Genomic DNA, 23,561 nt, shown 5'->3' with positions numbered 1-23,561 from the left:
ATTCAAAGCTGTCCTGCTTGTCTGTGTTTCCCACTAACTTCTCTCTTCTCTTTTTTTCCCTTTTTTATTTTTTTCCCCTTTGGCGAGGCAATCAGGGTTAAGTGACTTGCTTAGGGTCACACAGCTAGTAAGTGTCAAGTGTCTGAGGCCAGATTTGAACTCAGATCCTCCTGACTCCAGGGCTGGTGCTCTATCCAGTGTGCCACCTAACTGCACCCCCCCTTCTATCCCTTCTCTTTTGTACATTAAAAAAATGCTGTGCTTTTTCTGTGGTGGCAAAGAATTGGAAATTGAGGGGATGCCCATCAATTGGAGAATGGTTGGACAAGTTATGGCAAATGAATGTAATGGAATACTACTATTCCATAAGTAATGATGAGCAGGCAGATTTCAGATAAACCTGGAAAGACTTCCATGAACTGATGCTGAGTGAACTGAGCAAAACCAGAATACTGTACAAGTAACAGCAACACTGTGCGATGACCGACCTTGACAGACGTAGTTCTTCTCAGCAATGCAATGTTCTAAGTCAATTCTAAAAGACTCATGATGGAAAATGCTATCCACATCCAGAGAAAGAACTATAGAGTCTAAATGCAGATCGAAGCATACTATTTTCTCTCATTTTTGTTTTTTCTTTCTCATGGTTTCACCCTTTTGTTCTGATTCTTCTTTCACAACATGACTAATGTGGAAATATGTTTAATATGTTTGTACATGTATAGCCTATTCAGATTGCATGCTGCCTTGGGGAGGAGGGGAGACAGGAAAACTTAGAACCCAAAATCTTATAAAAGTGAACGCTGAATGGGGCAGCTAGGTGGCACAGTGGATAGAGCACTTGCCCTAGACTCAGGAGGACCTGAGTTCAAATCTGACCTCAGACCCCTGACATTTACTAGCTGTGTGACTCTGGGCAAATCACTTAACCCCATTGCCTAGCTCCCCCACAAAAAAAGGTGAATGCTGAAAACTAAAAATATATAATTAATTTTAAAAATCTTGTACATATAATCAGGAAATATTTAATGAAATAAAAATATTTTCAAATGCTAAAAAGAAATGCTTCAATGATTTTCTTTTCTTTTTTACTATTACATTTTTTTCTAGTGGACGGTTTTAGCCATCTCTGGCCCCATATGGAGAGTAGAAAGAACTTTCTTCCCATGGCACTGGAAGAGCTATATTAACAACAGCTAGGGGACACAGTGGATAAAGCACTGGGATTTGGAATCAGGAAGACCCGAATTCAAATCCTGACTCAGACTTACAAGCTGTGTGACCTTAGACAGGTTACTTAACCTCTATGTGCCTCAGTTTCCACACCTAGGGGGACAATAATAGTGCCTACCTCTCAGAGTTGGTGCAAGGCTGTAACTGTGGGACGTTACCCAGGGCTCTCAGACACTCCCAGGGAAACAGGCTAAAGGGACCCATTCATCGATACCTTCTCAGAAAGCTTCAAGTAGCTCAGCCACATCTCAGGCTCCTCCAGAAATCATTGATATGCGGGCCAAGCAACCTGAGTTTCTACAATTTGGGTTTGAGGTGGCAGATGTGAAACCTCAGACCAAGGGAACCTGGTCACCACTCTTGGGGGAATAGGGGGGCTGTCTTTTGTCACTCTTTGTATCCCCGGAGCTTAGCAGAGTACCTAGTGCTAAATAACTGTTTACTGACTGACTGAAGATGTGGCAGGAACAGTCAGCTAGAACCTGGGTTGTTCTAGTCTCAGCTCAGTTTCTAGTTCCTTATATGACCTATCCTTTCCCCCTCTGTAAGATGAGAAGGTTGCACTGGATGCTCTCAAAGGCTTCTTCCAACCCTGAGATTCCATGACTCTACTATCTTTTGACGGCGCACGTACAGTGTCCAATCCCATCACCAGAATGTAAACATTGACAGACAATGCCTGACCTCCCCAGGGGAATTTCTAGGGATGACGCCATCTCTAATTTCACTCCCACAATTCCATCCAACAAGGCCAAGCATGAAAGAAACCTAAGGATTCTCGGTGCTTCTACTTACCCTCACATGATAAAAACAAAAGCTCAAATCAACTACACTGTATTTCTTGTTCCTCTGCTCTTTAACAAAAATGAAACCAAAATCAAACTAGGGCTCGCTTGTTCAAGGGCTTATGTGTTAAACAAGGTAGTTTCCTTGTTTTCTGCGGCCCAGTCACCTTGAGGTTCCCTCAGGAAAAGCAAGAGGGGAAGTAACAGCAAAACAGAGTTGATTTCAAGGCCATCTTCTTGGCATACAGTGATCGGCTCAAACCAAAACACTGCCCCAAACCACACTCCTTTCCTCTACCAGGTTGTGGGTTTACCCAAAGGGAACACTTATCCCCTTTCACCCTCTCTCTTTCCTTCCAGGTATCCCAAGCTAATCTTATTTATCCAAGGCTGCTCCTCACACACCTTTCCCTCATCCATCTATCCTGCATCCCATCCTCCTCAGGGCCCACATGAACAGAGAGATACTCAGCCCAGGGGCCTGGCCCAGGACTAGCCAGCAATGGAAAAAACAGGTGATAGAGAGTCTGAGTCTGTGATAACGGGAAGAAACAAGAGTGAGGAGTAGAGAGGGACACGGTAGGCAAAGTGAGGTCAGATGTCTAGGCATAAAGGGAGAGGATAGAGGGAGGCCAGGGAAGAAATAGAGAGAGATGAGAATGGGAATGGGGATGAGGAATTGGAAAGGGAAAGGAAGAGGAAAGGAGAGGAAGCAATATGGCAGAACAAACAGCACGAGAAAGGGATTTGAGAGACATGAGATCTAGCCCCCATACCGCCACTCACTTAAGCCAATGGCAATTGAGATCTCAGTCAAGCTGCTGGCTAGAGCTGCTTTCTGACATTAGCTCAGGAGAGCTCTTGCCTATAGGCACAGGCTGCTGTGAAAGACTGGGGCCAATGGAAATCAAGAAGCCGGCAAGCTAGGAACGAACAGGTGCCATAAAGGTCACCCATCCTACCGCCCAGTTGGCTGATGCTCCATCTGTATTGGCAGTCCTGGGGTCTCTGGGAGCATGGCTTGCCAAACACAGGCAGCTAAACTGCGAGACCACAGAAACCACCACCCCACCATCCAAAGCCAGACTCCCTGTACCACATGCCTTTCCCATTGCTGGCTAGTCCTGGCACTAGGTCCCTGCGCTCAGCATCTCTCTAAAGATCGGGACACAGAGGAGGATTTTCTCTGCTGGTTTCTGACAAAGCCTCCCCACCTCACCCCCAGCATTTCTTTGGGAGTCTCTTCCTCCCAACTATACCTTTATTCACATGAACACCAACACATACTTCAAGTAGGGCTTGAACTAAAGGATGTCCCTTTTAACTCTGAGAGGCTATAAATTCCACTGCAGCACTCTTATACAGACCTAAGTTCAGAAACCTAGGAAATTACTTCCTTGCTCTCAGTCTCAGTTTCCTCATCTACAGAATGTTTTGATGCTTTGCTGTTGAGTCATTTTTCAGTCGTGTTCGACTCTTCCTGACCCCATCTGGGGTTTTCTTGGCAAAGATACTGGAGCAGTTTGCCATTTCCTTCTCCAGCTCATTTAACAGATAAGGAAAGTGAGGTAAACAGGGTTAAATGACTTGCTTAGGGTCATTTGCTAGTAAGTGGCTGAGGCCAGATTTGAACTCACGAAGACGAGCCTTACAGATGGTGCTCTATTCACTGTGCCACTTAGCTGCCCATATCTGCAGAATGAGGGGCCTAGAACAGAAGACCTCTGAGGTCCCTTCCAGCATTTAGAGGCTCCAAAAATGCTGCCCAAGCAGGATAGGGTATTCCCCAAAGCTGCTCTGAGACAAAGCAGTGCCCTTCTTCCTGCTAAGTGATCCTCCCTTTCAAAAGTCTCGGTGGTCAACCAGACTCATGCCAGGAAAATGGCACCAAGTCTTGCCAGTCCATTCTGTAGTCTTACCTAGGAGACTGAGAATATCTGAAAACGGCGGCTAGGAGATCCATCTATGACTGCAGGTCCCTTCTGAGACTCATTCCGAGCATTCCCTCATAGTGTCCCACTCAAAACACCTCATAAAACCTTAATCCTCTAAGGGAACTTAGAGGTCATCTGATTTCCCCTCCCCCCAAGGCAGGAATCTCCTTTTCCAGGCTCCTCAAAAGACCGTCATCCACACTCTTCCTGAATAACTGCAGTGACAAGAGCTCACCACATCCCGCTTCTAGCTAGATTTAATTATTGGGAAGTTTTGTCTCACATGAAGTTGAAATCTGACTCCCATCAGCTTCCACTCTCTGGCTCTAGTGTCTGGAGCCACACTGAATGAGGCTAATCCCTCATCTCCATGACAGCCTTTCAGATATCTAAAGACGGGAATCACGACATATTCCCCTCTCCTCACCAAACAACTTAACTAACAACTCCTATCCCTCAAAACATTCCTGAAATGTTTTAGTTTACAGATCTTTCTCCATCCTGTTTCTAGAATTTTTACCCCCTTCAAAAATTGTTCCCAGATTAATCACACAACTAATCACCCCCTTCCCCTGTGCTATAGCATTATTTATGAATCTATGTCTGATGACAACAAGAAGGAACTGGTCACTGAATTAGAAATCATGGGAACTTTGGGAGGAAGTGACCACTCCATACTTTAACCCTTTGTTGTGATTAAAAAAAAGGAGGAGGCATGTACTCTAGAGTTTGGGAAAGGACATTTCAAAGACATCATAGAAAAGATGGATGGGATTCTATGGGCTAAAAGTTTAGAGGGGAGAGAAACAGGAAATCCTTAAGAAGACAATTCTAACAACACAAATATGAACAACTCTATGGAAGAAGAAGGGGGCTGTGAAGAAGGGGCTGATGTGGATACATTTCAGTCAACAATCAACAAGCATTGCTTAAGTACCTACTATGTCCTAGGCAAGGTGCCAGGGATACAAAGAAAGCAAAAAATTAAAAAAAAAAATTAAAAAATGGTCCCTGCCCTCAAAGAGCTCACAATCTAATGGAAGAAACAACATGTAAACAACCACATGTCCACAAGCTATACACAGAGTGGATAAAAGGTAATCTCAGAGAAAAAAGTATCCATTGATTAATTTATAAGCAGGCAATTGAAGGTGAATAACAAAAGAGCAGCAGGATAAGAATAACGTCAGGAGACTGATGATCAATGCTAGGAACAACAACAAAAAGCATTTTTCAGATCATCCAAGAAGAGAGATGATTACCTTGTGGATGAGATGAGATGATAACAACAGATGAAAGAGAAGGCAGAACTACTCAACTCTTGAAGGACAAAACAAAAATGGTTAAATGGGAGAAGAACTCAAGACAAGTGAGGAGCATGCAAGAGAGCACCTGGTAAATTCACTTAATCAGGTCTCCAGAGAAGCCGCATCCCAGAGTACAGAAAGACTAGCCCACAGGGCTGCAGAGTCGCTATTCAATTAATGGGAAAGGTACCACATGACTGGAGACAAACAAACAACTGGAATTTAAAAAAAAAAAGGCACACTAAAGGGCAGAAAGTTTGACGTCAATTCTTGGCAACATCTTAGAACCCATTATTAAAGGGATGGTTTGGGAACACTTAGAAAAAGAGATGACTGCTAAGAGGCAGCATGGCTTCACTGAGAACACATGATGAATGGCAGGCTAACAGGAATGAAGAATGGGAGGACGGAAAGAAGGAGGAAGGGAGGAAGGGAGGGAGGGAGAGAGGGAGGAAGGAAAGAATGAAGGGAAGGAAGGAGAGAAGGGAAGGGAAAAAGTGAGGAAAGAAGGGAAGGGAGGGAGGAAGGAAGGAGGAAGGCGGGAAGGGAGGGAAGGATGGAGGGAAGAAGGGAAGGAAGGAAGGAAAGGGAGGAATGGAGGGAGGGAGGAAGGAAGGAAGTGAGAGAAGGAAGGGAAGGAGTGAGGGAAGGAGGAAGGAAGAGAAAGAAAAAAATAAGCATTTATTAAGCTTGTGCTCTGTGCCATGCACTGTGCTAAGCTCTTTACAAACATTATCTCATTTAATCAAGGCATAGATGACTTGATTAGAAAACCGACAGGCCTAGTTAAAACAATGGATAAGAATCAAGATCTTTAAAAAAATCCTGATAACCTAGAACAATGACCAGATTTGATAAGCTTAAGTTTAAGAGAGATAAAAGTGAACACAGGTTAAAAAAAAATCTAATGTATTAACAAGTAAATATACAGTCATGTGAAAAAGACCCAAAGATTTTAACAGAGTACAAACTCAGTATGAATCAACAATGTAACACAGCAGCCCCCAAAAGCTAATATAATCTTAACTTATTTTAATAAAGGGAGGCATAGGAGGAGACATACCCGCTGAGCTCTTCTCTGGGCAGACCACACCTGGAGCACTGTGTTCAACTCTGAGCGGATACTGATAAGCTGTACTGGGTCCAGGAGGGCAAACAGGACAATAAGGGGGCCAGGAGATCATGCCTCAGGGAGGATTTTTTTTTTTAAGAAATTAAGGGTGTTCCAACTGGAAGATCATAGCAGAAATGACAGCTGCCTTCAAAGCTTTATATGGAGGGCTGTCATGAAGAAGAGAAAGGACAACAAAGGTTATCAGGAGAAGGTGGTCCCAGAGGGCAGAGTCAGGATCAGTGAGTGGAAGCTGCAGAGAGGCAGGTTTGGGCGCAATGCCAGGGAACAAGAGGAGGGAGAATCGAGGATGGGCCAAGAGCTCTCTGTGCCACCGATAAATGCGCTCAGGCACAGACTAGGTTAGACAAGGTGCAATGTACCTTCCCACTCTGAAAGTATGTGACATAATTGTGTGCTTTTTACCATGGAGCAAGTCTTGTCTTCTATAAACTTCTTAAAGATACAGACAACATGTTCCTTTTCTCTTTTTACCCCCATAGCACACAGTATAGGTGTCTCTATACATTGGGTAGAGTCAGAAGAAGAAACAGAGGCTTAAGAGAAGCCTTCTGGATCATGGCCTCAGCACAGAGGGGGGAAGAAGAATTTTACTACCCATTGTCCTCATTGCTCCCATTAGGCAGCCAGTTGGTACAGTGGATAGGCCTGGAGCCAAGGTGGCATGAGTTCAGATCTTGCCTCAGACACTTATTGGGCAAATCACTTAACCTCTGTTGGCTTCATTTTCCTCAACTGTAAAAATGGGGATCATAATAGCACTTCCTTCATAGGGCTGTTGTGAGGATCAAAATGAGATAATATTTGTCAAAAGTGCCTAGCACAGTGCTGGCACATAGTAGAGTCTGTATAAATGCTATTATAATTTCCAGATGGTTAGGTGACACAGTAGACAGGGCTCAAATCAGGAAGACCAGAGTTCAGATCGGGCTTCGGACATTTACTAGCTATATGACCCCAGGCAAGCCACTTAAAACAAAACAAAATCCAACAACAACAACGACTCTGCCTCAGTTTCCCCAACTGTAAAATGGGGATAATAATAGCACCTACCTTGCAGAGCTGTGATCCTCAAATAAGATATTCGTAAACTGCTTACTACAGTGTCTGGCACCTAGCAGGTGACTAATAAATGCTTATTCCCTTCTCCTCATTGCCTAAAGAGCTTAGCAAAGGGATGGAGTACTGGGGAGGAAGTGGGCTCACAGCATCCGCTAATTATGGTACCATCTTGTAGGCAGGGAGGTCGTGGGAAAAGGGTCATATAGAGAGGCCAGTCATGTAGCAGAAGGAAGCAGAAGGAGGAGCTGAAGAACTTTATCATTTTAGCCATCTTGTATATTCTGCCTCTACAACATCTGTCAACAGCTGGGCCAACTGAGGCTCTTCCCCCTCCACCCCAGTTTGAGTCACAGCCTCAGCCGTCCCACACCTGATGCATATTTCAATGTATCATCAAAACTCCAGGACTGCCTTCACTCAGATCCACTATGGGGACTGCATTCGATACCTTTACCATCTAAATGGCACAAGAAATTAGAAAGCTAGGGGTTTTCCAAAGCTTGGGTGTAGAGAAAAGAGCCCTGAGCTGGCAGCGAGGAGATCCGGGCTCTAGTTCCAGTTATGCTGTTAACAAGCTGGGAGACCTTGGGCAAATTTCTTCACAGTCTTAAGTCTCAGTTTCTTTATCCATGAAATGAGGAGTTTTCTTCCGGCACAAATACCAATAGCTAGCCTTTATATAGTACATTAAGGTCTGCCATGCAGAGGTGGGGATCATTATCAGGTCCATTTTACAGATGAAAAAACAGGGGCTGAAAGAGAGGGGTTAAGTGCAGAAGGACTATGGATGCAGGGTTACGTCTCTCAAGTCCAGCACTCTATCCACTGAGCTAAAGAGCCTCTCCTGTCAACACAGCGAAGGACCCACTGCTACTGTGGAGATTATGAGGAGATTAGCCCAGAGGAGGAGCATGAGCCAGGCCACAGCAATGAGACTGCTTCCTAGCCCTCCTGATTTCAAGGTGAGGCTACTCAGGGGCCAGGCTCCCAGCCTCTGGGTGAGGCCAATGCCTCTTCTCAAAGTAAGTAAGGCTAGTAGGGACAGAGCCCTAGGCATCAGTTTCAGGAGTAAAGCCATCATTCCACAGGATCTGATAAGATGGTCTTAGAAAGAAGGATAAGAACCTTAGAAACAAAGGATCACTGAATACAAGAATCCTAGCACTATAAAGGTCTTCAAAATGCAAAAAAATTAGAGGGACCTTAAGAGTTATCTGGTCTAAGCCTCTCATTCAACAGACATGGAAGCTGAGGCCCACATTTACATCATGAAAAAGTTTAAAAAAAAAAAGAAAAAGCTGATTCTGAGTCTAATCAATCAATAAACATTAATTAAGCACTCACTATGTACTAGGCACTGTGATATGTGCTAGGGATACAATGAAAAGACAAAGACAGCCCTGCCCACGAAAAGCTTTTAGTTTAACAAGGGAGATAACATGCCCATAAATAGGAATATTTAAGACACACACAGAGTACATAACCTTGGGGGGTGGAAATAGCAGCTGGGGATGGGAGAGAGAGGGGAGGAAAGGCCTCCTAGAAGGTAGCATTTGGTTCTTAAAGAAAGTTCTTGGTTCTTAAAGAAAGTCAGAGATTCTTAGAGGTGAAGATAAGAAGGAACAGCATTCTAGGCACAGGAACTGCCAGTGAAAAGATTCTAGGTGTTGCTACACCTCCCAGGGTGAACTTGGGACAAAGACCTGTTCTGGGGATATAGGACACAGAAGTCCCAAGGGAAGACACAATTACTTCCTTTGGTAATTGCTGTGCAATGGTGGTGAGGCTAAAAGTTTGGAGGAGAGGGTACAGAGGGAGTTGAGGAAATGAAGAGAGCAGAGAGGAAGGAAGAGGGAAAGATACAAAGAGGAGGAGAGGAAGAGGGAAAAGGAGAGGGAAGAAGGAGAGGAAGAAGGAGAGGGGAAGGAGAGAAAGGGAGGAAAAGAGGGAGGAAGGTAAAGGAAGAAGAGGGAGAGGGAGAAAAAGGGAGGAAGAGAGGAGAAGGAAAAGAAGGGAGAGGGAAAGGGGGAAGAGAAATAGGAGGAGAGGGAAAGAGAGGGGGAGAGAGGGAGGGAGATAGGGAGGGAGAGAGGGCAGAGGAGGGGAGGGAAGGGGAAAGAGGAAGAACAGGGGAAGGGGAAGAGAGCAGGAGGGAGAGTAAGCAGGAGAAGGGGGGAAAGAAAGAGAGGAGACTGGGAAGGGGAAGAGGAAGAAGATGGAGGGAGGGAAGAAGAGAGGAAGAACAAGAAGAAAGTCTTCACTGTGGCTGCAGAAGTTCTGTAGCACTTCCAAAGATCCCTGGGGCCTAGCAAGATACAACCTGCTATATGTGATGACTCAGGTCACAAGATTTCTCTGGCTCGTGCAGCTGGGGCACCAAGCATTTTCCCTGAGGTCCAGGGCATCGTACTGAGGGTGACAGAGAAGACAGCTGGAGCGAGGCCTAGTCCCAGATGTGGGAACCCTGGGTCAGCATCATCGCTGGCAGCAGATCGTCAGACCAGCTAATAATGCTTGTTGTATGCTTATAATGTTTATGAGGCATTATACAGACAACATTTTCTTTGCTCCACAGGCATGCATCTTAAAGACACAGGAACAAATAAGGATGGATTCCAAAGCCCCAGAAGGGATCAAGACTCCAGCCAAAGTAGATGAGTTGCTGGGAGAAGAAAAAATAAGAGGGGGAAGAGTCAGTGTCTCTCCTAGGAAGGTGGCTAGACTAGAACAGGCAGAAGATGGAAAAGTAAGTGTCCCTCAGTCTCATTTTTAAAGCTTCAAGCCAACTAAGTGATCCCTGCCTGTCAAGGAGACACACATGCCCACAAGCTCTGGGCTGTCAAACAGTGCTACTCAAATTGAATGTTATGAAATAGGAGGAAGCAACCCGGCAGAAGCCTAGGTTATACTGCTTGCACTACCAATCCATCAATCCATCAATCAGCAGTAAGCCCCTAGGAGCCAGGCACTGTGCTACACACTGTGGTTAGAAAGACCAAACGAAATAGGTCTTACATTCAATCAGGTGAGGTACTATACATATGTAAGTAGGTACCCCCCAAAAAGTAGTTATGGGGAGCAGGGGAAGGCAGTGCAGCTGGGGAGGATCAGGAAAGACTTCATGAAGCCTTCATAATGTTTGAAGAAAACTAGGAGTGCTCAGTGGTGGAGGTAAAGAGGGGTGACCTGCAGGCATGGGGAGGCAGCCATGCAGAGGCAAGGAGGCGGAAGACAGAGCATCATGGAGGAAGAGCAGCTAGGGCAGTAGCAACACCCGACAAGGCTGGAAAGGCAGGCCGGAGCTCTGACAGCAGTCTGTATTGGATCCCAGCCTCTTGGGCTGCAAGCTCAAGAGGACTGCTTCTATGTAGAAGGGAAGATGTGAGCAATGAAGAGCAAACCCAGCCGGTGAGGCAGAAGCAGCCCAGACACAAAGGGAGGCAAGGGACGGATGTGCTAAGCCTTGCTCAAGGTCACTGCACCCACCTGACCTTTGGAGGCAAGTAGCCAGTGCAAGATGGGGATGGGAAGCTGCGATAGGTGTGAGAGGGAGGGTGCAAAGTTCATATGGCCTGCTGAACTGGCAGAGGAATGCCGGTGAGGGGAGACAGGTCAGGGCAGCCAGACACCAGGAAACCAAGGTCCAGGGGAAAGGCTAGAATCAAGAATCAATGAGATGCAGAACCACCATGGGGTGGAGCCATGCTGGACCTTGCCCTTTGCTGGACCTGGGAATCATATGACTATCTGGTTGGGGAGGAGGTCATTCTAACGGATTCTAATAGCCCAGAGTCACACAGTGCAGTGCCCTAAGTCAGAAAGATGGCATAAGTCTTAATAGAAAGTTGAGGAGAGTTCTTCTCCCCTATCTATAGGCTCAGGTACAAGTCTTTCCTACATTTCTGTTATCTAAATAAAAATGTTTTCTAGGTTTAATAGCCTTGTTCTTCTGAGTGCTTACAGGGGAGCCGAGAGACTTTGGGGGAAGCCAAATGGGCCAGATACTGAGGTCCCCAGGATTTCCTTGGGTAAAGCACATTCCAGAGGGATTTTCAAAATAAGCCAATAACTGAACATTCCCAGAGTTTCCCTGGGTGGAGAACAAGCCAGAAAAATTTTATGAGGGGCAATCCTAAAATTATTCCCTGGGCCCTCATTTCAGAGGGGCTGCTTCAACTCCAGTATTACATAAACACTTCCTATCTGTTTAGCACTCTCTGGAGCCTTCTGTCCAGCTCCTTCCTATTCATCACTTCATTTTATTTTCCTAATAACACTGTGAGATAGGTAGCACAATTACCATGACTGCCATTTGACAGACTAGAAAACTGGCAAAGAGAAGTGATTTGCCAGAAGTCATTTCTCCCTAACTGTCTTGAATGCACCACGTACCGTCTCCAAACGACCTGGCATCTGAATGCTGGACCTGGTGGTGGAGGCAGCAAGCAGTAAAAACTGAGCAGGTCTGAGAACAGCCAGGACGTCTTCCTGGAGCTGCTGCCTTCTAAGAGGCAAGCGAAGACGAGGCAGGGAGCTGGAGGCCATGTGTTGACTCTGGCAGGCTCTACGTACCTTGTCATGCCAACAGAGCTACAGAAACTGAAAACTGTCAGCAGGCACCGTGGGGAAGAATTGGCCCAGCCGCTTGCTGACTGTCACGTGCCATCCATTGGCTCTGTGGCAGAAAACCCACGTGGGTTATATCTGAATGGCTCTGTGCTCGGCTATGCCACCCTCCGGAGCTGCTTCTGGTCCATCCCGTTGCCCCCTTCTCCCTACCTTGGATCTTCAAGCACTTTCTCTTCCTCTCAGTGGTAAAGCATACTCCCAACGTTGCAGACCTGTCCCGGTTCATGGGACCACTAAAAAGGCAATGAAGCATGTGCATTCCAATCTCCAGTTTGCCCACATTATTTTCTTTACCCTCATGTGGAATGCCCTCTGCTCATTCTTGTTCGTTTGAACCATCCCTCCTCATGGCCTTTACCTAACTCTCCCAGCTTTCTCACCTGATCTGTCTAAACCACTTACTGTCTAAATAAACTATTAAGTCCCTCCTTGTGTCCTGCCTATTAGTCACTTTTAATATAAACTACTCACCCAACTAGATCTCAAGCTTTAAGTCTTAAATTCACAGTGTACCTGAGGTCATGTAGTCCAATCCATTCATTTTACCTATGAAGAAACTGAGGTCCAGAGAAGTTGGGAGATGAAGTAACTTGTCTAAGGGAGCACAATCATTGGCAGAGCCAGGGCTAGCACACAGGTCTCCTAACTCCCCAGCTAATGTCGTTTCACTACAATTCAACAAACACTTAATTGGGCAGCTGCTATGTGTGAGACTGTGCTGGGTGCTAAAAGCCTCATTGAGTTAATAGGATCATAAATCTAGGGCTGGAAGGGACCTCAGAGGTCATCTTGTCCAACCCCCTCATTTTACAGATGAGGAAACTGAGGTCTAGGGAAGTTAAGTGATTGGCCTGAGGTGACGCAAGTGGTCACCATCAGAGGCAGAATACGTACTCTGACTCCAAAGCCTCGGCTCTTTCTACTACACCACCCTGCTTTCCAAAAATCTTTTTTTAATGACCTTAATGGAAATCAATATATCCTCCTTCCTCTGTGTTCCCATAGCTCTTTATCTTTCCCCTCTCCTATACTATGATGTTCTTCTCCTTTCTCTATATGTTTCTGTTCTCCTTAAGCTCTAGGAAAGCAAGGATATGATCTTTATCACCTCCATATCTCCCATGGTCCTTTGCTAAATTGTATACAGTAAAAGCTCAAGGAAAAATGTTTATTGAATTGAATCATTAACCTACCCATAACCACTATAAATCCTATGCTCATGGATGTCAGCAGTACTGTTAATCTAGTCTCAGATGCACATCTTTAGGCCAGGGTTCTGGATCCACAGATCCTAACGACCTAAGGAGGCCATTATTTTTTACTAAACTTTTGTTTTCCTTTATAATCCTCCGCATTTTATTTCATCCATTAAAAAAAATTATTCTGAGAAGAAGTCCATAAGCTTCAAAAAAGGGGTCCATGACACACAAAAAAAATCTAGATGGATGTTGTGATCTGTCAGTCTATCTAGGCCCTGACTTTATAATCTCCTTGAGGGCCAAGGATAGAATCTAGGTCACACAGTGGATAGAGTGTAGATTTGGAGTCAGGAAAATTTAAGTTAACATACTGCCTCAGGCATTTTCTCAGTCTCAGTTTCCACATCCATAAAATGGGAATAGTAATAATAGTTACTTCACAGGGTGGCTATGAAAATGAAAGGAGGAAACATATGTAAAGTGTTTGCAAATCTTAAAGTGCTACAGAAATGCTAGCTATTATTATTAACCTTGCGGTATTTAGAATAGGACGAACTGAGCCTTCTTCATTCCGTAAGCACTTTTTGATGATGATGATGATGATGATGATGATGATGATGATGACAATGATAATGACGACAATGACGGAAGACCAGTCAAGGTCTCAGAACCAACCAGCAAGTTCTACTTTTCCTGGACAGGAATTCTTAAGGTCCTGAATGTTAAGAGCCCAGTTATTGAAGGTCTTGTTTACAGTAGTATCCCCTGATCACAGTTTATAGAGTTTGAAGAATGTAAAAGGTAGGAGAGATTTTAGAGATCAGCTAAGTCCTTCATTTTACAAATGAGGAAGGAGGGGAACGGCTTTGCCCAACATGACACAGCCAGTGAACACCAGAACTTGAACCCAGGACTTCTAACCCTAAGGCCCTATCCACTAGGCTTCCCTGCCTAACAACCTTGCCATTCAGCCAGCTCTCTTCTAGGGTACTATCAGACATGCGGAGAGATCCAAAGTCATCCTCTCAGTTGATGACCGATAAGAAGAGTTGGCTTGCTGCCCGCCTTGTCAATCTTTGTCCAATAATGAAAGCTACCATCTTGAAAGTGAGCCACTTTGCCCCTGACAAAGGGAGAAAACCAAGGTCTTTACAGGATTCTCCTCTGGCCCCCCAGTGAACCATTCCAAGGGAATTCTATTCACACATTCTGAAGAAGGCTGAGGGGAAACCCTCATCAAATGATTAATTCCTGGATGCTGTGGCAACAGTCAATGCGGCAGCCAGCCTCTGCTCCCTAGTGAAGGCCGTGGAACCAGCCCAAAGTATCTCCAGCTGCTCCAGAAACATAGATGTCCCTTCCAAAAGCAACATTCCCACCCTCCCCCTCCCCCACTAGAGAAGCTGCCAAATGCCAAGCCCGAGCCTCAGCCCTCAGGCCATCACCACCAGGGAAAGTCGCACAGATAATGTTTGCAGCTTTGGGAACACTGTTTGTCTGATGGCTATTAGAGAGGGGATGGGTGTGGGAGGGACAGCGGAGAAGATGAGGCTCCGGGGAAGAGGCATCCGGATGTTCAAACAGAGTACAGCCTGGAGTGATCAAAAAGGAAAGCTATTCATCCACAGAGCCAATCTCCGTGCCTCCCAATACTGGGCAAGCACTATGCAAGTGGCTGAATGAATGGAACACTTAGGAGCCTCTCTGCTCTGTGGAACTGAGCACTCAGTGCCAGCTGCCTCCGGACTATGCTGGTTCCAGAGGCTCCCCAGCAACTAAGGCACGAAATGAAACATTTCAAATGGGAAGTGCTCGCCAGCAATCTCCCTCCTCCTGGTCCTAGGGTGCTCTGGAGGCTTAGAAGCTGCTCCCTCTAATCATTCCAAGTCCCACCCCCAGCTTCTGCCCTAGCTCCCTCTCCCCCTCCCCATTTCAAATATTTACAAGTAAGTCAGCTCCGCTTGGCACCCACCCCATTCCTGCAACCTAAATGACTCTCCACCTGGCAGATGTCATGCTCTGCTGAGGTCCCGAGCTCAGAACGAACGCCTGCCTTGCTGTCCACCAGTGAGCTAGCTGGCCCCCGGAATCCTGGTTTCATTAGGGAATGCAGAGATCTGGCCACTAGAGGGAGCTCCCACCTCACTCTGGTGGGTCTGGCCAAAATGGCAACTCCCCTCCCTTTGGGTTCTCACTTAGGTGGTGGCCTGATTCTCCTGTTATTTGCAGACAATAAACAGGAGGCCAGGGAAATAAACGGTTTCACACAGATCTTCCAAATTCCTAGAGGCATCAAACGTGAAAACTGGAATTTAATCTAAGCCCTTCTAATTTTAACAATGAGGAAGCTGAGACCCAGAGAGGAATAACTGGCCCAAGGGTCCCCATCTCTTTGGTGGCATTGCTGTGTCTAGGAGACACATCTTCTGACTCCCAGTCCAGTACACTACACTGCCTGCCAACTCTGAGAGCTTCAAAGAGAATTGCTAAGTCATCTCTTCTCTCCATCAATCCTAATTTCTTCCTTCAGTTCTGGAACTCAGATGATAGTAACACTGGTCCCTTAGATCAGTACAGGACTTCCCACATATTACCCCCACTATTTATTCACAACATCCCTGTGAGGTGGTCAGAGAAGGCATCATTACCCCCAAAAGTGAACAGTGAGGCCAAGTAGCTTACCCAAAGCCACTCAACTAAACCCAACTCAACCAGCCCTGGAGCTCAGGTCTTCTCATGCCTGGTCTAATATTCTTCCTGTTCCCTTACAGGGCAGGTGATGGGGCCATACCCTGTGAGGGAGAGGTGATGCACTCAACAGCCTTGTCAGTGAAAGCCATGAGAGTCTAGTCCTGTCTTTCTCTAAGAAGTGGAAATTCATCTAGGAAGTAAGGAACCTCTCAGATGCCAGCCACACCATTTGTTCATGTGCAAAGGAGTGGGGCTACTCTTAGAGTTATCACCAAGGATGGATGAGAACATTTAAATGTCAGCTTTGGGGTAGGCTGCTCAAAGTTCTAACCTGTATGTGAATGTATGTGTCATAGCTCAATCCCTTTCTAATGTTTGGTCACTGAATCAAAGGTTCTGTTTAAAATGGAAAGTGGATCCGTCCCTCCTTCATTTCAGGGAGGGGGGGCTATGAATATGGAATATTCCATATCTTAGCAGATGTGGTCACTGTCTAATTAGTTTGTCTGAAGGTTAGTTTGGTTGAAGAGCTTTTTCCTCCCTTTCAAAAATCTTTATTGCAAGAGAACGATCACTGGGGAGGGGAGGGAGATGGGGCACAGTATGGAATGGGGATATATATTTGGAAATGGATATGATGCAAAACTAAAATGGCAGCGAAGAAATGGAAACAAAGTGGGTACCCACAGACTAGAGAATGGTGGAACAAACTGTGAAAAGTGAATGTAACAGAATATCACTGCACCATAAATGACTAAAATGAGGAGTTTAGAGAAACATCGGAGGGATGAATGTAACTGACAGAGTGAAGTAAGCAGATACAAGAAAGCAATACAGGGAAGACAACAACGTAAATAGAAAGAACAAGAAAATGAAACCAAACATCATAAAATCAGAACGACCACGCCTGGCCCTGAAAAGGAGATGAGAACAATGCGCTTCCCTCCTTTCGCCGAAAAGGAGGGGCAATACAAGTGCAGAGCGCTGACTGTGCTGCCAGGAATGGGTGATATGTTGGCTGGTTTGGCTAAACAGCTGGTTTTTAACTTTCACCTCTGTGACAAGGGAAGACTCACTGGGTAGCAGAATACGTGTGGAAATGAAAACATAAAAACAAAGGGCAGCAACAAAACTTTTGAAAAGCCCAAACACTTTAAAAATGAAAAGCAGAGAATGTGGTTTTCTTCTGGCTACCAGTCTTCACTCAGCACCTGCTCTGAAGGTGTTTAAGCCTCATAAGGAGAAGAAGGATACAAAGACAGTCCATACAAAGTCCCTGCCTTCAAGGAGTTTATAGTCTAGTTGGGGAAACAAGACACAGAAATATGAAAAAATAACTAATAAAAGCCATTCCCTGATTAGTGCCAAAGGTGTGGGCCAGATTTAGGAGGTGCCATAGGAGTTCAGGACTACCTCAGACTATTGTGGTCGGGGAAGGCTTCATGAAGGAAGTTGGGCTTGAGTTGGGCCTCAAACATGGGCTGTCCAGGTAAGAGAGTCATGCGAACAGTGGGTTCATGGGACAGCAAAGAGACCAGTTCAGAAAACAAGAGAGCAGGGAGTCTGGAAACATAGGATCAGAGATTTAAAGCTGAAAGTGACTTCAGAGGACATCAAGTCTAATGCCTTCACTTTACAAATGTCCAGGAAAGTAACTGGTACTTGAACCCTAGTCCTGACTCCAAAACTAAGGCTCATTTTTTCCACTGCTCCCAAAACAGTCTTTTTTTTTGAAAGGCGGGGGGGCATAGGCAACGGGGTTAAGTGACTTGCCCAGGACCACAGAGCTAGTAAAGTGCCAAAAGGGTCTTGAATGATGAATTATACCTTATCCTGCAGGCAACAAAGAGTCACTGAAAATTCTAGGATTCTTCGAGGAGGGGAGGCCATGCTCACAATGAGTACTCAATCTTAATCCCCCCCGGATGCTGATAAAAGAAAAGTGGGGAAAGGGAGGGAGGCTAGGAGGAGGAAGGCATACCAACATAAAGAAGAACAAGATGAAAGAATATCCTGAAGGAGCCCAAGGTGATGGATGGAGGTGATATGATGAGAGGCAGTTCTACCGGTTCAGGATGTGGTGGACATCAAACCAAAAGCTACAGAGTATGAGAGTCAAGAACACATTCCCTCCTCAGCTCAAGAGCCAAAGGAAGGGATAGGACCTGCTCTGAAAACTATTTCCACAAAACTCGAGTTCTCCATACAAAGAGGCCCAGAAAGAAGAAAATGCCAAAGGAGTGAGAGGAAAACAGACAGGTGGACTAGGCTAAGATACTGCAGAGGAAACAGTTATTCCCCAAGGTCCTGGCCCCTTCCTGCCCATGCCCTCTGACTTGCTGCTAAAACTATTCAAGGCAATGGCGAAGTAGGAAGGCAAACTTCCCACCTTTCAGCTGTCACTCTGGGCCACTCACCAAGGGTCTGCTGGTTCCGGACACCCCCAATCACCACACAGATCTCAGCCGGCACATCCCCAGACCCGTCCTTGACATTCTTCTTGGACTCTTTGGCATCGTCCTGCCAGATCACCTCCTGGATGTAGTCATCAGGAAGCTCCGTCTTCACCTTCACGTCTGTCATCGTCCCCTGCTCTGAGCACAGTGAGGTCTCTGCCGGCACAGGACTGGAGCCCTCTGCCTTGGCACTCTTGGGACTCCTTTTTAGCCTCTCCCTGCAAAGGCAGAGAGAAGAGATCAGGAGCCTGCTCTGCATTTGGGCAAGGACCCTTTCACCTTACTTAAGCCTTATTCTTTGACTAATGGTACCCCAGATCTGACTAGTTCAGCTCTTACATATGAGGTCTGTAGTATTTCCCAGATATCAAATCCCTCAATTCTCTATTCCCCCTGAAAGTTTGTTAATTTATTTTGATTTATTAACAATCACTTCCATAAGCTTTCAAGTTTTAAATTTTTCTCCCCCTCCTTTCCCAAGACAGCATGCAATCTGATATAGGCTATACATTTTTTTTTATGAATTTATTTTGATCTATTTTAAAATTTTTTTATTAATCTATTTTGATTTAGCCCCCTGACAGTCTGGGATTATAATGCACCTTTTCAAGGTGCAGAAACTAAGACACAACCCAATAAAATGAAGTATGTTTCCACGTAAGGTTGTGGGCTAAGACTGTACTTGAAGCAGCCTTCAAACCCTGCCCCCCCCCCACAAGCCAGTATGCTTTAAAAGTAAGTTCATTTTTTTAACAGTAAATGCCCTTCAAACAGGGAATGGCTGAACACAGAGTAGAGGAATATAACAGAACATGACTGTGCAATAAGAAACAACAAATATGATGAACTTAGAGAAGCATGGAAAGACTTATATGAAATGATGCAAGGTGAAGTATGCAGAAACAGGAAATAGTATACACAAGACCACAATAATGCTGAGATATAAAGACAACAGAATGCTGTGAAGTTCTAAAGACCAAATGTGGCCCCAAAGAAGAAATAACCCCCCTGCTTCGTTGCAGAGGTGGAAGACTACAGTTGTGGAACACAACATATAATGGCAGATTTTTCATGGTAATTTTAGTTTTGCTGAATTGTTTTTTCCCTTAAAAAAAAAGTTCTCTGTTACACAACCAAAACTCTCAGTACTCTAGGTCAGAGCTTCTTAAATTTTTTTCCACTGGAAACCCCTTCAGTGCATCTTACACTGTGAGTCATAACCCTATATGGTCAAGACCCATAGTTTAAGAAGCACTGCAGGTAACTCTTGCTTTTTTTTTTTTAAAACAAGGCAATAGGGTGAAGTGATTTGCCCAGGGTCGCACAGCTGGTAAGTGTCAAGTGTTTGAGGCCAAATTCAAACTCAGGTCCTACTGACTCCAAGGCCATAGGTGTATCTACTGCACCACCTACCTGCCCCTGCAGATAACTCTTAAGACCACAGACTGCAGAGAATTTGCTGACCTTCACTGGCAGAGGGGATTTGTTCACCTGTGAGTCCCCTATACCAATCAACTCATAGATATTTCTGTAAAGGATAACTCTCTGGGAGGGGAAAAGAGGAAGGAATAAATTAGGAAACGGACATGATGTAAAAACAAGAGATATCAATAAAATATATTTTTTAAAAAAGGTCCACTAGATGAGAAAGTTTTAACACAGATCATTCTAATTAATTAAAGCACAGACTAATTTAATTAGCTAGCATAATTTACTCACTTCAACTTCAAGAATCTGTGAGTTGGTGCATGTGGGTCCTCCCTCCCTTCAAACATATCAAGACCCCTCTCTGCCAATGAGTTCTGGGAGAGCAGATACAACCCCAAAATTCATTATCCTACAGCAATCTGGGGATGAAACTCAAGAGGCACTTCCACGAAGAGGTTGTTCAATACACTATTAACAACACTGATGATGGCGGTCCTTTAACATGGGTGATTATTAAGGCTTTGAAGTCATGAAAACAGCAGGTGCTGGATCAGTATGAGAACAGAGAACACCTTTCCCTAACTCCTCTCAGTTTTCCCCATCCCTCAAGACCCCCACACAGCTCTTTAACCCAGACAAGACCAAGCAAGTTCTTCCTTCCACTCTGTGTTCAGTTTACCAACCGAATGGAAGCTCCTCGAGGACAGGAGCTGTTTTTCATTTTATCCTTTTTATCTCTAGCATCCAGCAGTGTCTTGCAATCAGCTAGTCAATAAGTATTTCTTAAGTACCTACTGTGTACCCAGTACAACGAAAGGCAAAAATGTCTCTGCCTTCAGGAAGTTACCTGTATATAATAACTAGGTGATATAAGATGTATGGGGACTAGCTGAAAGACGATGTGGGAGGGGAAGTTGTAAGCAGCTGGGCAGACAGGGAAAGGCCTCCTGCAGAAGCTGAGGTCTGAGCTGAGTCTTGAAGGAAGCCAGAGAAAGAGGCAAAGGTGAGAGGCAAGAGTACTCCAGGGGTGAGGGACAGACAGTGCAAAGGCATGAAGACAGGAGATGGAATGGTGTGTTCAAAGAACTGCCAAGGAGGCCAGTGGACTTCAGAGAACTGGATTTTCAAGTGTGTAAAGGTGAGTAAACTTTAAGAAGACTGGGGAGAAGGAAGGGGGCAGTTTAGAAAGAGTTTTAAATGCCACACAGAGAACTTTAAATTTGATGCCATGGGGAACCGAGGCATGACACGGTCAGACCCACACTTTAGAAAAATAACTTCGGCAGCTGAGTAGAAGATGGATGGGAGTGAGAGACTTGGGACCGAGAGATCATTTTGAAGGCTACTGCAATGTGAAATGAAATGAGGGGGCTGGGCTGGGGCTCTGGGAGTTTGTTGTTTTGTTTTTGTTTTTTGAAGATAGAAATGACAAGCATCTGGACATATGAGGGGAAAGGGAGGAAAAAGTCAAGGAGGACACTGAGGTTGCTGGCCTGGGTGACTGGAAGGATGGTGGAGTCTGCGATACTAATGGAGAAGTTTGGAAGAGGGGAGAAGAAAGATAACAAATTCTGCTTAGGATAAACTGAATCTGAGATGTCCGAAAAGCAGGTAGTAGTGAAGGATCAGAAAAGAGGCTAGGGCTGAATATGTAGTTCTGGGAACATCTGAGAAGAGCGCCCAGGACAGAGCCTTGAAGGACAGTCTTGGTTAGTGCATATGAGACAGAGGAGGAACCAGCAAAAAGAGACAGAAGAGGACCAGGAAAGAGCAATGCCACAAAAACCAAGTGAGGAGAGAGCATCCCAAAGGTCAGTCCCAACCAACAGTGTCCAATGTTGCAGAGAGGTCCAGAAGGTCTAAAGGCCATTGGGTTTGCCATTTAAGAGACCACTAGTTACATTGGAGAGGGCAATTTCCATTGAATGATATGGCTGGCTGCCAGAGTTCAGAGTAAGAGGCGAGAGTGGACATACCAAGTGCAGACAGCTTTCTCAAAGAGTTAGCTAGGAAGAATGATAGGATCAAGTGAGAATTACACACACACACACACACACACACACCACACACACACATACATACATACACACACAAATATATAAAATTTCCCCCCAATTACATGTTAAAATAATTTTTTAACTTTTTTAAGGTTTTTTTTTTGGGGGCGGGCTAGGCAATGGGGTTCAGTAACTTGCCCAGGGTCACACAGCTAGTAAAAGTATCTGAGGCCGAATTTGAACTCAGGTCCTCTTGACTTGAGCGCCAGTGCTCTTTTCACTGTGCCACCTAGCTGCCCCTTTTTTAAGGTTTTGAGTTCCAAATCCTATCCCTCCCTGAGACAGTAAGCAATTAGATATAGGTTATACATGTGCAATCATATAAAACATTTCCATACTCATAATTTTGTACAAGAACACTCAAATAAAAGAAAAAGAAAGACAGTGAAAAGTAGCATGCCTCATGTATTCAAACAATATCAGTTCTTTCTCTGGAGGTGGATAGTATGCTTCATCATTAGTCCTTTGGGACTGTCTTGGATCACTGTATTTTTATTTTTATTTTTTTTGCTTTTTGGTAAGGCAATGGGATTAAGTTACTTGCCCAGAGTCACATAGCTAGTAAGTGTCAAGTATCTGAGGCCGGATTTGAACTCAGGTCCTCCTGACTCCAAGGTCAGAGCTCTATCTACTGTGCCAACCAGCTGCCCCCCTTGGATCATTGTATTGAGAACAGCTGAGTCATTCACAGTTCTTCATTGGACAATATTGAAGTTACTGTGTACAAACAATCTCCTAGTTCTGTTCACTTCACTTTGCATCAGTTCATTTAAGTCTTTCCAAGTTTTTCTGAAATCATCCTGCTCATCATTTCTTGTAACACAATAATATTCCATTACAATCATATACCACAACTTATTTAGCTATTCCCCAATAGATGGACATCTCTTTGACTTCCAATTCTTAGCTACCATAAAAAGACCTCAAGAGGTAATTTTTTAAGAATGGGAGAGACATGAGGGTTTTTGGAATAGGAACGGGAAAAGAGCCAATAGATATGGGTGGGGAAGGAGAAGGAAGAAGACAAAAATGACGATGACAAAGATGAAGAAAAGGAGGAAGACGAGGAGGAGAAGAAAGGAGGGAGGGGACAATTTGTCCTCAGGTTCTATGGTCACCTGTACCTGAGTCCCTCCCAGTTCATTATTACCACAATGACAATGATGATAACGACAAGTCAAGGATGACTCCTGACATGGATTATTTTTAAAAGAGAATCTGTTCTTTGAAAATCATAGAAACAGCTAAATCCTAGCTCAATGTGACAACACAAAGTACTCTTCCTTGTCCATGTCCTACCTATTTTTTGAGAATCAACTCAAGTTCTTTCTCCTCCATGAAGTCTTCCCCAAACATCCCAGGCCACAGTAATCCCCACACATGTCCCCCCGCCCCAAACTGCTATAGCACACATAGCCTGCATCACATGTCTGATACTTAGCATCTTAAGCCAGTGGGGCTCAGTGGAAAGGACATTGGGTTTAGGGTCAAAATAACTAGATTCAAATCGCAGCTTTCCCATTTAATACCTGAGTGACCTTAGTTTTATCATTTTGCCTCTCTAGCCCTCATTTTCCACTTCTTTAAAATGAAGGGCCTGAATTAAATTACCTCTAAGATACATTCTGGCTCTAAAGTTCTACGTTCC

At 44.8% G+C, this 23,561-nt stretch overlaps 1 protein-coding gene across 10 annotated transcripts in view; it reads right to left on the bottom strand.

Moving 5' to 3' along the window:
• The window catches only part of ZNF618 (zinc finger protein 618), a 217,390-nt gene that overhangs the window by 45,581 nt on the left and 148,248 nt on the right, over nt 1-23,561 (bottom strand). For all 10 annotated transcript variants that reach the window (XM_020965576.2, XM_078150042.1, XM_020965583.2 and 7 more), the window contains one exon: nt 18,390-18,646. In XM_020965576.2, coding sequence (XP_020821235.1) covers nt 18,390-18,646 — 257 coding nt within the window. The remainder of the gene's footprint in view (nt 1-18,389; nt 18,647-23,561) is intronic.

This window comes from Phascolarctos cinereus, unplaced genomic scaffold (assembly GCF_003287225.1).
Source record: "Phascolarctos cinereus isolate Bilbo 61053 unplaced genomic scaffold, phaCin_HiC Scaffold_2;HRSCAF=192, whole genome shotgun sequence".
Lineage (NCBI taxonomy): Eukaryota > Metazoa > Chordata > Mammalia > Diprotodontia > Phascolarctidae > Phascolarctos > Phascolarctos cinereus.
This window is presented reverse-complemented; position numbering and strand designations above follow the sequence as displayed.